This window comes from Sciurus carolinensis, chromosome 13 (genome assembly GCF_902686445.1).
Source record: "Sciurus carolinensis chromosome 13, mSciCar1.2, whole genome shotgun sequence".
Taxonomy (NCBI): domain Eukaryota; kingdom Metazoa; phylum Chordata; class Mammalia; order Rodentia; family Sciuridae; genus Sciurus; species Sciurus carolinensis.
The window spans coordinates 20,389,971-20,402,740 of record NC_062225.1 but is presented as its reverse complement, the minus strand read 5'-3'; the positions used below and the strand labels follow the sequence as shown (position 1 = coordinate 20,402,740).

General features: G+C 35.1%; 1 protein-coding gene across 1 annotated transcript in view; it reads left to right on the top strand.

The window, feature by feature from the left end:
• The window catches only part of Ppp3r1 (protein phosphatase 3 regulatory subunit B, alpha), a 62,118-nt gene extending 51,822 nt beyond the window's left edge, over window positions 1–10,296 (top strand). Inside the window, exons 3-6 of the mRNA XM_047523289.1 lie at window positions 1,297–1,473; window positions 2,519–2,578; window positions 3,195–3,379; window positions 8,142–10,296. Coding sequence (XP_047379245.1) covers window positions 1,297–1,473; window positions 2,519–2,578; window positions 3,195–3,379; window positions 8,142–8,189 — 470 coding nt within the window. The 3' untranslated portion in view covers window positions 8,190–10,296. The remainder of the gene's footprint in view (window positions 1–1,296; window positions 1,474–2,518; window positions 2,579–3,194; window positions 3,380–8,141) is intronic.
• Window positions 10,297–12,770: the final 2,474 nt, after the last annotated feature.

The following is a 12,770-nucleotide window of genomic DNA, read 5'->3' as shown; positions in this document are numbered from 1 at the left end:
AACCGCTGGACTAAAACTAAACTAAAAACCAGTTTGTGGTATCTTCTCTAATATAACTGTGATATATATATATTCATGGGCAGTGTGACCTTTGCCTTGTTAATTTTCTTTTAAGAAATTGGTGGCTTTGTTTTAATTTTTGGTAAATATTTGTATTATTTCTTTAAGCTGTGATCAAAAATTTTAATCTGAATTAATCTTATTTTAAAGGAATGGACAATAAAATTTAGAAGAAGATGACTTAAACCCTTTTCAAGAACATATGTGGGAAAAAACCTTTAGCTGGGTGGGTGGTGCCGCCTATAATCCCAGTGTTTGGGATTATAGCGTCTCAAAATAAAAAATTTTAAAAAAGGGCTTGGGATGTGGGTCAGTGTTAAGTGCCCTTGGATTCAATCCCTAGTACCAAAATAAAACAAACTGACATGGAATTTTTATTTAAGTACTTACAAAGTAATGCAAACTTTTATTTTATTTTATTTTATTTTTTTTATTTTTATTTTCATTTTATTTATTTTTATTTATTTATTTATTTTATTTTTTGGTGGTGCTGGGGATTGAACCCAGGGCCTTGTGCTTTTGAGGAAAGCACTCTACCAACTGATCTATATCCCCAGCCCACATTTCTTAAATTAATTATTTTTTTCTTTTTAAGGTGTTGAAATGTGAATTTTGTTAGCCTTTTTTTTTTTTTTTTTTTTTGGTTTTGGTCAGAGAAGTAAAAACTGTCTTTTAGTTATTAATACTTACAAAGAGTTTCAAGAAGATCTAAACTAATAATATTCAAGAGGCTGGTCACATTGCCTCTGAGAAAGGGAATACATCTCATGGAATAAGATAGGAAGGTAACATTAGAATTTTTTGAATTTTGAATAGCCTTTGAAGTTTGAATCAAACTATTAAAACCAAGGTAATTTAAAAGAAAGTGAAAATGAACGAAGGTGCTTTAGTTCAGAGCAGAGATTGATTTAGCTTGTGTAGTGATCAGCTTAGTGATGTCAGTCTTCGGATATCTTGTGTGGCCTCCATGATCAGCTTAGTGTTGTCAGTCCTGGGATATCTGGGTACTCTGTGTATAGTTTGTTGTATGTTATGGCAGGGACAAACAAACAGAAAGGTAACCAAATAAAAATATTTACGTTGTACTCTATTAGGAGAAATTATTTAATCGTATATGTAACTCTTTTAATGAAATTGGAAATTAAACTATTGGATAACCACTAGCTTTTTTTTTTTTTCCTATAACCTTTATAAAATCATTTCTAAAAATCTTGCTTTTTTTGTGTTTACTTTTAGTTGATGCTGATGAAATTAAAAGGCTAGGAAAGAGATTTAAGAAGCTGGATTTGGACAATTCTGGTTCTTTGAGTGTGGAAGAGTTCATGTCTCTGCCTGAGTTACAACAGAATCCTTTAGTACAACGAGTAATAGATATATTTGACACAGATGGGAATGGAGAAGTAGACTTTAAAGGTAAGAAAAGTAGGTGTTTTTTGGGGTTTAATCACAAGTTGTGTATAGCCTTATAGCTCTATATACAAAAATGTCTGGAACTTTTATTTCTTAAGTCTTCATTTTGGTGATTTTATAATACAATATTATGTCGAAACCTTAAAATCCTTAATATAAACATTTTAGTGAACCAGGATATTTTACTTTTTGATTCATAAGTGTTCAAGGTATCTTTTAGGGCATTCTGCCCCCAAAAAAGGAGATTCGGTTTTTCCTTTGTTTTTAGAAAATAATTTTCACTCTAGGGTAACTTAAAATATTAGAAGTTGCAGTTTTTAAAAATCTTTTTTCTTTTTTAAGAATAAGACCTACATACTAAACAGTTAAACTCTAGAGATAAGGATGTGTTATATCATAGTTTTAATTTAATTTAATCAATCTAGATTTTACAAGGACATTGAAGTATACTTTTGCTAATATTAACATGATACATCATTTTATACTTTAATTCTATACTAAATAAGTAAATAAAGATCTCATTTCACTAGTAATTTGTCAGCAGGTTTGCCATTTTAATTTGAGAAACTGAATTATAAGTGAAGGAATTTAAAACCAATTATGATTTATTTAGTGTTTATGAGGTAATGATGAAAATAATAAGTTTGCATGCAGTTTCCAAAAGTGTATTTAAATGATTCAGAATTTTAGGACAGTAATCCAAAATTACTTTTGTTTTGGCAAAACAGTTTATAGTCTTTTTTTTTTTTTTAAGTCTCTTTTTAATTATATTCTAAAAGGAAAGAGTTAAATAGCTTAAATAATACGTTTTTGAGTGATATGGTTTATAGTACTTAAATATTCATTCAAATTGATTAACCTTAGAAGACTCCAAATAAAAGAAGACAAATGTATAGCCTTGATTGTGGCATTTTCAATTTTCAACACTGCTAATACGGAATTGTCTTGTTCAGGGAAATATCCTTTTGTGGGTATGTAAGGGAAATATTGGTTTTCTATATAAAAAATTAAAGTTCTGATTTGTAAACATTTAATTCTTATTATTCAGAATTCATTGAGGGAGTCTCTCAGTTCAGTGTCAAAGGAGATAAGGAGCAGAAGTTGAGGTGTAAGTATTTTACTTTATTGACTTCATTATCCCTCCTAAACTGCTACTACCCCGTATTACATTTCAGACTTCTTTTAAAATATTCTAAACAATTGCTTTTATTCTAGATTCTGAGACATAACACAAATTTTACATTCTGATGAAAATCCTTTAGGACATTTTCAACTAGTATGTTTGAATACTGTATGGTTATAGTTTTTAGTTGTATAGAAGAAAATTAGAATTTCCTTCTACTGAAAATAGCCATATAAACTACATACATGGTATGGATAAGAGGGTTTTTGTTGTTTTTGTTTCTAATGAAAGTAGCAAGAAATGTTCTAAAAAACCTAAGAGACTGGACCTGTTGTTACATCCCTAGTTCTAAGTAAGGTTAAATAACCTAGGCTACATACACTGTTGGCCCAGCCAGTCTTAACTCTATAAGCCCATCCTCTTAACCAACTATGTTAATCCCACCAAAGGGCAACATCTATATTTAGGAAGGAGTCATCCTCATAGTCATAATTCTAGGTGTTTGGTAATTTACTGTTTCTCACTGAAGTACTCAATGTGTGATTGCCTTACAACTGCCATTGATTTTTCTTCCTGTTTTTTTTTTTTTTATTTTTTTTAGTTGCTTTTCGTATCTATGACATGGATAAAGATGGCTATATTTCCAATGGGGAACTCTTCCAGGTGTTGAAAATGATGGTTGGGAACAATCTGAAAGATACACAGTTACAGCAAATTGTAGACAAAACCATAATAAACGCAGATAAGGATGGAGATGGAAGAATATCCTTTGAAGAATTCTGTGCTGTAAGTATGAAAGAACGGATGACTTATTACTTATATTTTAAAATTAAAGGTGATTTAATAGATAATTTCTTATGGATATTTTGCTCTAAAATGTATATGTTCAATTTGTCCTGATAGCCCCATCCCCATATTCAAAGTCTTGAAATGTGTTGTTTGATTTATTAATAATTAACAATCAGTTATTCTCAGGAATAACTGTTCTTAGTTATTCTGTGATAAAATGCCACAGGAATGGTACTAGTAACTTTTGCTTATTATTAGTAGCCTCCAAATTACAGCTAGGTTGTTGTTATTATGATTTATTTTTAAAATGGCACATTTGAAAAATGCTTTTGTGGGAAATATAAGTTCATGAATTTCACCTAGAAATACTGAAAGTACTTCATAAGGACAACAGAAATGAGGAGTCCCTGTTCATCCTAATCTTATCTGCTATACATGGTGATTTACACCCTCCTTTTCAAAGCTCTGATGGATAGTTGTTCTGGGATAAGGGCTCTGTGTAGAGATGGGAGACCTAGAAATCCAAATCCAGATGGAAAATGGAGCAGTAGCTTAGCTTCTTTTAGTGATTTTCATCATTGGATCCATGGAATTGGCACCACTTATTGCTTCCAAACAGAAATACAACACTCAATTTTATTTTTCTATTTCTGCCCTTTAAAGCAAGAATATTAGCTCTTGATATGTTTTAAGGAATTATAATTGCAAACTGGAAATAGAATACAGAAGCATCCAGAATAGAGACAAAGGAAACAAAAAATTTTGAAAATTTTTCAGTCATGGTTGGATGCTTCTATAGGAAGTTTTCCTCCCCTTTGTTTTTCCTTTTTTTAGTTTAAATCACACAAGGAAAAACATGTCACTTTGTTAGTTAATTGTGTGTCGTGCAAGGAATGTAGCCATTTTGGCATTTCAGTAGAAGTTCCTACTATTCTCAGAGCATCTGCCTTCCTTCTTTGCAAGAGAATACTTAGCTTTATATTTTGTTTCACAGAGTAGTGTGGTACATAGTATAAAGAATGGGTTAGCCAGGTTCAGTGGCACACAGCTGTAATCCCAACAGCACAGGAGGCTGAGGCAGGAGGATGGCAACTTCAGAGCCAGGCTCAGCAAAAGTGAGGCGCTAAGCAACTCAGGGAGACCCTGTCTCTAATAAAATTCAAAATAGGGCTGGGGATGTGGCTCAGTGGTTGAGTGCCCCTGAGTTCAGTTCCTGGTACCAAAAAAAAAAAGTTTTATTTTTCAGAACAGTTAGGTTTAAGACTGCACTGTTGCAAGGTGGTACTGGTGTAAGTGTTGGCTATCCCCTTCTGTTCGTCCTCCTTCACCATTGCCAAAGATCACTGAATGACTCATAAACTGGCAAATGGTTGAGTGTGACATGAGACCAGGCTGGTAGTGGCATTGTAGACAACAGTCAGTTTTTAAAAGAAAAGAAACGGTCTCAATTCTTGGAGGAATAAAATACATGAAAAACTCTTGGCTGGAGTAGGAGAGATGTTTATGAGTGAAGACTTCTCTGACAGTGCTGGGGAGTGAGCGGATTGGGAGGACTGAGTGCCACAACCCTCTCTTTTCCCTCTGTGGCAGCAGAGGGCGACAGAGGGTCTGGGCCAAAGTGGACAACACAACCTGTAATCCCAGCTACTTGAGAGACTGAAGTGGGAGGTTTCCAAGTTCAAGAGCATCCTGGACAACTTAGCAAAACCTTGTCTCAGAAATCCAAAAGATGCTGTGGATGTAGCTCAGTGGTAGAGCTCTGGAAACTTCAATTTAGAGTTCCATTTTAGAAGCTGTAAGACCTGACTGCTTGGGGTCCCAGAAGAAGAATGGAGGGAAAGAAATCATGAATAATAAGTCAAGAAAATATCTCAGAACCAAAAGTTATGTATTTCCTGACTTGAAAGGGTTTACTGAGTACTAGCATGGTAATATAAAACTAATGTGGACATAGGCACATTGTCATGAAATTTCAAACCAGTGGGAACAAAGAGATGGGCTTGCAGATTTTCAGAGCTGAGGATAGTAAGGTATCGCGCTCCCTCTGGCCGCAGAGAGAGACACGACAAATGTCTGAAGCTTTGGAAGTTTATTATGCACAGTCCCTCTCCTACACTTCTCTTACTCCCAGCTTCCGCGCACTCCCAGCTTCTCTTCTCTCAGCTTCTTCTTACTCCCAGCTTCCGCGCACTTCCAGCTTCTCATCTCGGCTTCTTCTTACTCCCAGCTTCCGCGCATTCCCAGCTTCCAGCTCAGCTTCAGCCTCCGCCCCCGCCGCTTCTTCCGCTTCTGCCTCTCTACTCTCCCACCCACCAGGCTTATATACACTTCAACCAATCAGGGGAGAGTACACGAGGTAAACGCGGACAGCTGCAAGCATAGGATAGGTACACGAGGGGGGCATGCTCTAGTCACATCGTTAACTAGCCAATCATTGGAATTCGCTGGTTGTTTACTGTATAGTTGGCCGCTTTTGGCTCAGCATCAGGCGCCATCTTGACCATGCCCAAGGCTGGGGGTCCTGGAAACCCCGTCAGTAAGGTGGAGAAAGGAGTTGGAAAGGGACGTCATACAGAGTCAAGAATCATAATGGCACTCAGTTTCTCAGTAGCAGAGTTGGAAACCAGAAGAAATTGGAATATTTTGCAATTCTGAGGGACATAGTTATTTCCAATCTAGAATGTCCTATAAATTCAAATTAGGTGGTAGAAAAGACATTTTCAAGTAAAGCTTTCCTTTTTTGGGAAACTACTAGAAGATTTTCTCATACTGTAATGTCATACTATAAACTAAGAGTATACTGTGGGATCTCAGAATTCACCATGAGAAAGGAGGAGGAGACCTCCAGGATGATGGTCCAGAGATGAGGCCTAAGGAGCAGAGTATAAATTGCAGTAGGTTGTGAGGCTCTAGGAGTGCCTTCAAGGCAATAAAATCAATAAAATGACATTATATGTGTTTGAATGTATTTAGAACAAAATTTGGGGATTGAATTAATGATAGAAAATAGCACAGGAAATGATCACCTATTCATTTTACTAAAACAAATGTGTAGGAAAGAAAAAGTAATAGAATGCAATTTTGTTCAGCTACTAGTAATATTTATTTATATATAGATATATGCAACTTTCTATATATGTAGTAGGTTGACTTTAATATACTTGATTCAGAAACAAAATGATAAAAAGTACAAAAGTGCCAAGTAGAACATAAAACATATTTTCATAATAATGTAAAATGGCTAATTTCTGTCAATAAAAATAGAGATAACCTTAGGATGTGAAGGATGGGAAATACATAGGGTAGGAAATGGAGTGGTATATGTAAAAACTGAATCTTTTATCTTCTGTGGTAGAATGCCCATGGAAAGTGACAAAAGTTTTAAAATCAAGAAAAAACAATGTGGGAATGTTATTTTCTGATCTAAAGGTAATCATTCAAAGTCAGCTGAATTTTTTATAGCGATTCTTCATGAAAAGAAATAGTGAATGAGGGCAGGGTAGAAGCTGCTCATTTCATAGCAGGGCTTATAGACTAAATGGCTCTTTATACTGTATTTTTTTTAAATATAAAAGTATTTTTAAGAAGCTTAGGTCAGGTGTGGTGGTGTATGCCCGTAACGGCTAAGGCAGGAGGATTAAAAGTTCCAGGCTAGCCTGGGCAATGTAGACCCTGACTCAAAATGAAATTTTAAAAGGGGCTGGGGATGTAGCTCAGTGATAGCGTGCTTGCTTAGCATGTGTGAGGTTCTGAGTTCCATCCTCAGTATTGAAGAAAAATAACACAACAAAATATGTTTAAGTATAAAAATAATACAGATGCCACTATACAAAACAACATGGATTAATCTCACAAACATAATGTTGGGTGAAAGAAGCCAGACATGAAAGAGATTCTGTTTGTGAAATGTACAAAAACAGACAAAAGTAATTCCTGGTGTTTAAAATTCAAGATAGTAGCTATGCTGTGGTAGGGATGGGGGAGGGGGTGGAAAGGGGGGTTTGGTACCTAGAAGTGGGCCAGAGAGGAGTTCTGGTAATGGTGTGGATGTTGGTTACTTGGGTGTTCACTTTGTGAAACTCAGCAAGTTGTGGATATTTATGACTCATATATTCTCTTTATATAGATTATATGTGATAAAATATCCCCTCAGAATTGTACAGGTGATTACACTTTTAGATTACTATGTCAGTATTCACTGAGGTGCATATAAACTCCATGGAAACATAATGGGTAGAAAATTTTATTTGGAATTTTTTAATACCTTCTGGAATTACAGTAACAGTGAAGACCAAATTCAGTTTTGAGGATAATTTTTATGGTAACATCTGGTTATTGGGTAATATTGAATTACTCTAATAAGAGTCAACAAACTACAGAGCACAGGACAAATCCTGCTACTGACCTGTTTTTGAATTAACGAATAGTTTTTACCTTTTTTTTTTAGGTTTTTTTGTTTTGTTTTTTTTTAAAGAAGAAGATGCAAAAGGAACCACATTCTGGCCTTTTGTAGAACAAGTTCGATGACCCTTATATTAGGACACAAAAATGTGTATTACTGTAGAAGGAAGAAACCATGAAATTCTAACTGAAGGCACTCAAATATTTTTGTAAAAATACAGCTTCCATAAATGGCTATACTAGTATATTTTTAAATTCAAACTTTAAAATTTTATTTTGATATTTTGATAAGATGGTTAGACTACTGAAGGCATTTCTTGAATGTCCCTAATGTTGCTTTTTTTCCTGGCTGTTGCAGGTTGTAGGTGGCCTAGATATCCACAAAAAGATGGTGGTAGATGTGTGACTCTCTGAAGAGTACCATCCAACACTTTTGCTTTCTTCTCCATCTCTGAAGATCTGCTCAAGACGTCCAGCAATGCTCTCTGTGTATTTAAATGGAAGTATTTTTCTCTGTGAAGCCACATTTCCAACATGAGCCTCATGAAGCCAACTAAGTGTTATTGAACTCTTCTTCTCTCAATAACTCAGTGTAGCACTTTAAAGTCTGAAGGACAGCAACATGAAAAGAGCATATCCATGTGGTGGAGAAAGGGAAGGGGTTGGCTTTTTAATTTATTTTTCTTCATCTTTTATAACAAGAAAGTATCTATATATACATATGTAAATATTTATATATAGATATATGTAGCTTTCTATATATGTAGTAGGTTGGCTTTAATTTAATATACTTGATTCAGAAACAAAATGATAGAGTACAAAAGTGCCAAGCAGAACATAAAACATCCTTACTTTTATTTCACACAGTTTTATATGTAGATAGAAGATTGTACACTTTGAGCCGGGTGTTAGGCCAGCTATTTTCCTTTTCCTGTGCTTTCTCCTTTGAGAGATTGACAAAGCATTTGTTAATGTTCTATTATTTACCTTAATTACAGTTTTGTAACAAAGGAGTCTATAACTTTATTTATACCTATGAATATATTTCAAGGGACTAAATCTCATTGTTGAGCAGTTTTTAATCCATCTCTGGCTGAGGAGAAAGTATAGTTCAGTGCTGCTGCCAAGAGCTAGTTCTTGTGTTCATATAGTGACTGCGCAATGCTGTGGCTGCTTCCTTCTGTTACTTTGTTACTAGGAGCCATTACATTTATTAAATGTCCCTGAGTAAACGTAATTTTCAAGTTGTGGTTTTATACATAAAGGCCAGAAGCTATCTGAGGCAATCATGATTTCTCTTTCGTATTATTTAATGAAGAGAACCTGAAGTAATCATGTAACTGCTTAGAATATCCGTTTGTTTCATTATATATGGATGAATAATTTGTCTTTAAAGTCTTGTTTGAATCATGAATTTCCCTTCTGTGTTTCAAAAGACTTGCAGCTAATCTAAGAACCTGGTGATATTAATGTGCATGTATATATATATATAAACACCCACACATTTGTGATTTAAATGGGAGAAATCTTGCTAATCTATATGCCACAGAAGAGTAAAATTTTATCTAAATTGATACTGCATAAATTTTTTTTACCACAAAGCATAGGGAGCACATGATTTTTGTTTGCCCATATAATTGGTAATGGATGGTAACTTAATAAATTTGTGTGATATAAAAGTAGTGTATCATGTTCCACCACTTGATGTTAACCCTTCCCTTTTCTGCAAAGGTACTATTGGCTGGAAGAAAAACATTTGGGGTAGCTTTATATGACAATAGTTTTTCCCTATATAGTTTTTCTATAAAAACTGGTTTTGTAATCATGAGTGGTAAAGGGCAGGTCAAATCAAGGTGAATGAATCTTAAATTGAATACACCTGCCTGCCATCGCTGTTCCTTCAACTGAGTGCTGCACATCATGGGCTCTGTCTGTGAGAGAAAAATCCCGGTGCTTGGTGTCCTTGCATGACATGGAGTTTTGCATGTAGATCGATTTAAAATGTACCTCTTGTTTACATAATTTGCATAATTTTAAAAGATAATGTTGCCAAACTTTGGAAATGTTAATGTTCAAACTGAAAATCTCCACTACATGTAATTTTCTTCCTCTGGATCAGTACGTGGCTTACAATCCCAGCCAGTGGTTTGATCTGTTCCAGTGTCAACTGCCATGTGCTCTGCTTCAAGGGGGAACTAGTCTTTTGTGAATTTTTTGTATATAATTATTTGTTACAAATATTTTAGCAAATGCTTTCTATTTCTCTTGCTTGTGCATATCTTGGCTGGCGTTACAGAAAAATAGTGCAAACGTTATTTCCTTACTGGGGAATGAGGGTTTTTCTTTTCCTTTTTTTTTTTCCCTTCCTCTTTTTTAGTTTGTGTGTAGGGTGGGTAGGGGAGGGGGTGGTTTATGTTGAATGTTTAGTTTTTCTTCTGCATGATACGTCATGTTGTGGGATCTTTAGAAAACTTCATACTGTATGAATAAGAAAATAAAATATTTGAAACTTGCTTGAATGTATTCAGTGGTGATAGACTTCCACAACTCCAAGGTAGTTTTTCCTCATTCTTTTTATTAGATTTCTTAAAAGCTCTGGTAAAATGACGTTTGATTTTTCACTTTTAAGTCACTGGTAAAATTTATCTGCTTTGTTGCTGAGTAAAACACCAAGTCATTACAAAACCCCATAGTACTCCCCCACCATTACTTCTGTAATCTCTCAATATTCACCTGTTCTCCAGGCATCTTAGCCTTGTTTTGGTACCTGGAGCTTTCATTCTGCTCTCATCTTCTGGTTACCAATTTTAAAATACATATAAAAACCTGGGTCTCCTATATACCACTCACCCCACCCCCCACCCTGTTTGTGACATAATTATGTATTTGCCCAACTCCAGAATAAAATGTTTGTTCAGCCTAAATGTATGCATTTAAGCCCTAGATCTCCTTTAACTGGTTGTAACTGTCTTTAAGAGTACCCAGGAATATCTATCCACTGAGTAAGATGGCAACCCACATAGGTAGAAGAAAATACTTGCCAACCATGTGTGGAAGTATTGATGAGGGGTTGATATTCAGAATATATAAAGAACTACAACAGCAACTAAAAACCTAATTAGAATAATGGCCAAAGGTCTTAAATACACATTTCTGCGAGACATAGAAATGGTCAGTAAACCTGAAGATGTTCAGCAGCACTAGTGATGAGGGAAGTGCAAGTTAGACACAATGAGATACCATTTCATATTCACTAAAATATATGGAATATTACAAAAAGGGGAATTGGAAGGATGTGGAAAAATGAAATCTATTGGCACTGCTGGTGAAAATGTCAAACAGTACAACCACGGTGGAAAGCAGTATGGCATAAACTCAAAATATTAAATGATTCACCATATGATCCAGTAATTCCACTTCTGTGTATATATACCCCAAACAAATGAAAGCAGGGACTCAAATAGATATTTGTACACCTATGTTCTTGGCAGCATTATTCACAATTGCCAAAGGGTGGAAACAGCCCAAGTGTTCTGCAGATAAAGAGATAAAACCTGGTACACAATGGGATTTTTAGACATAATAGGAAGGAAATTTTGACATGGATGTTACATAACATGGATGAACCCCAAAGATGTTAAGTGAAATATGAGATTCATGGAGGGGGGAAATAATCAAATATAGAACGGTGGTTGCCAAAGGCTTAGAGGAGAGAATTGAGAATATTAAAAAATGATGGGTATAGTATTAGCTGCAGAAGATAAAGTTTTGGAGATCAACAATAATGAAGGTTGCACAATAATGAACTTTGTCAATTGTATGTACAATCGAAAGTGGTTTAAAGTGCTAAGCTATTTTAGAACTTTCTTTTTTAAGGATAGATGGTAAGTGAATTTCAATCTTTCATAGTTTTCAGAACTTACAAAGAAAATGGTGTTCAAGTTCAGGTCCTGAAATACTAATTCTTAGTCTTCAAAAACTCACCACACTCAAAATTTTCTCCTTGGATTAAACATTTAAGTCCATGCTATTTCAATCTTTCACTTCCCTTGGGCATTAAAATCTTTAAGCTAACCAGATCAAATGGGTGAGTCCTTACTCTCTCAAGTCTCCTGTAGACTTCACTGATTTCTTTGACCAAATAAGTAATTGATTTTTTGCACAATACAAGTATTTTACAAGTTGTAGAATGGTTATATATGTTGTCACTGTATACTTTCAGTAATCTAACATTAAACATGCTGTCCCACCTTAACATGGTTGGTTGGCTCCAGGATTGGGAAAACCAGGTCTCTTTCTCACATGCTCAGCAAACATGAGGTTTCTTCCCCACCATCATAGATTCAGGCAGCCTAAAAGTTGGAGCCCAAATCTGGAATGATGAGAAAACCCAAGGTCTCCTCCCTTAGCTGCTGAATACTTAAAAAAATACTCCTCTCAGGCCCACCCCCAGGCAACATGTTAATTACATCAGTAAACTGTAATAGATCAGGAATTGTGATACTGAGTATCCAATGGTCATAAGAGGCCTTAGGGTGAGAGGCATACATGATAATTTCAATAAAGCACAACAAATGCTATAGAGATATGGATAAGTCTGAATGTTTGAAAGAAGACTTAGGTCTGTGCCTTAGAGAAGGGTTTAAAGTGATTTGATCCAGGCTGTTGAGATAAACTACCAGTGATATAGTCAAGTTTATTACGTTTTTCTGCCTTTATCCATTCCTCTTCCAAGAATTAGTTCCCCCCTAACATTTTGTCTCCCTTTAAAACCCCCAGGGCTACTATGCCCCAATCCCCAAAAGGGGTGTTATGAATTCTTAACTAAAGGGGCCCAAAACAAGTCCTTCAAGTTCAGCATCCCAAATTTTTAGATACTGGGGAAACATATTTGCTCTATTATCTGATGGTAGCAACTACATAATAAATCCTTAAAAGGAAGTAAATTCTAACAATAGCAAAACATTATTTCACTTTAACGTAGAGA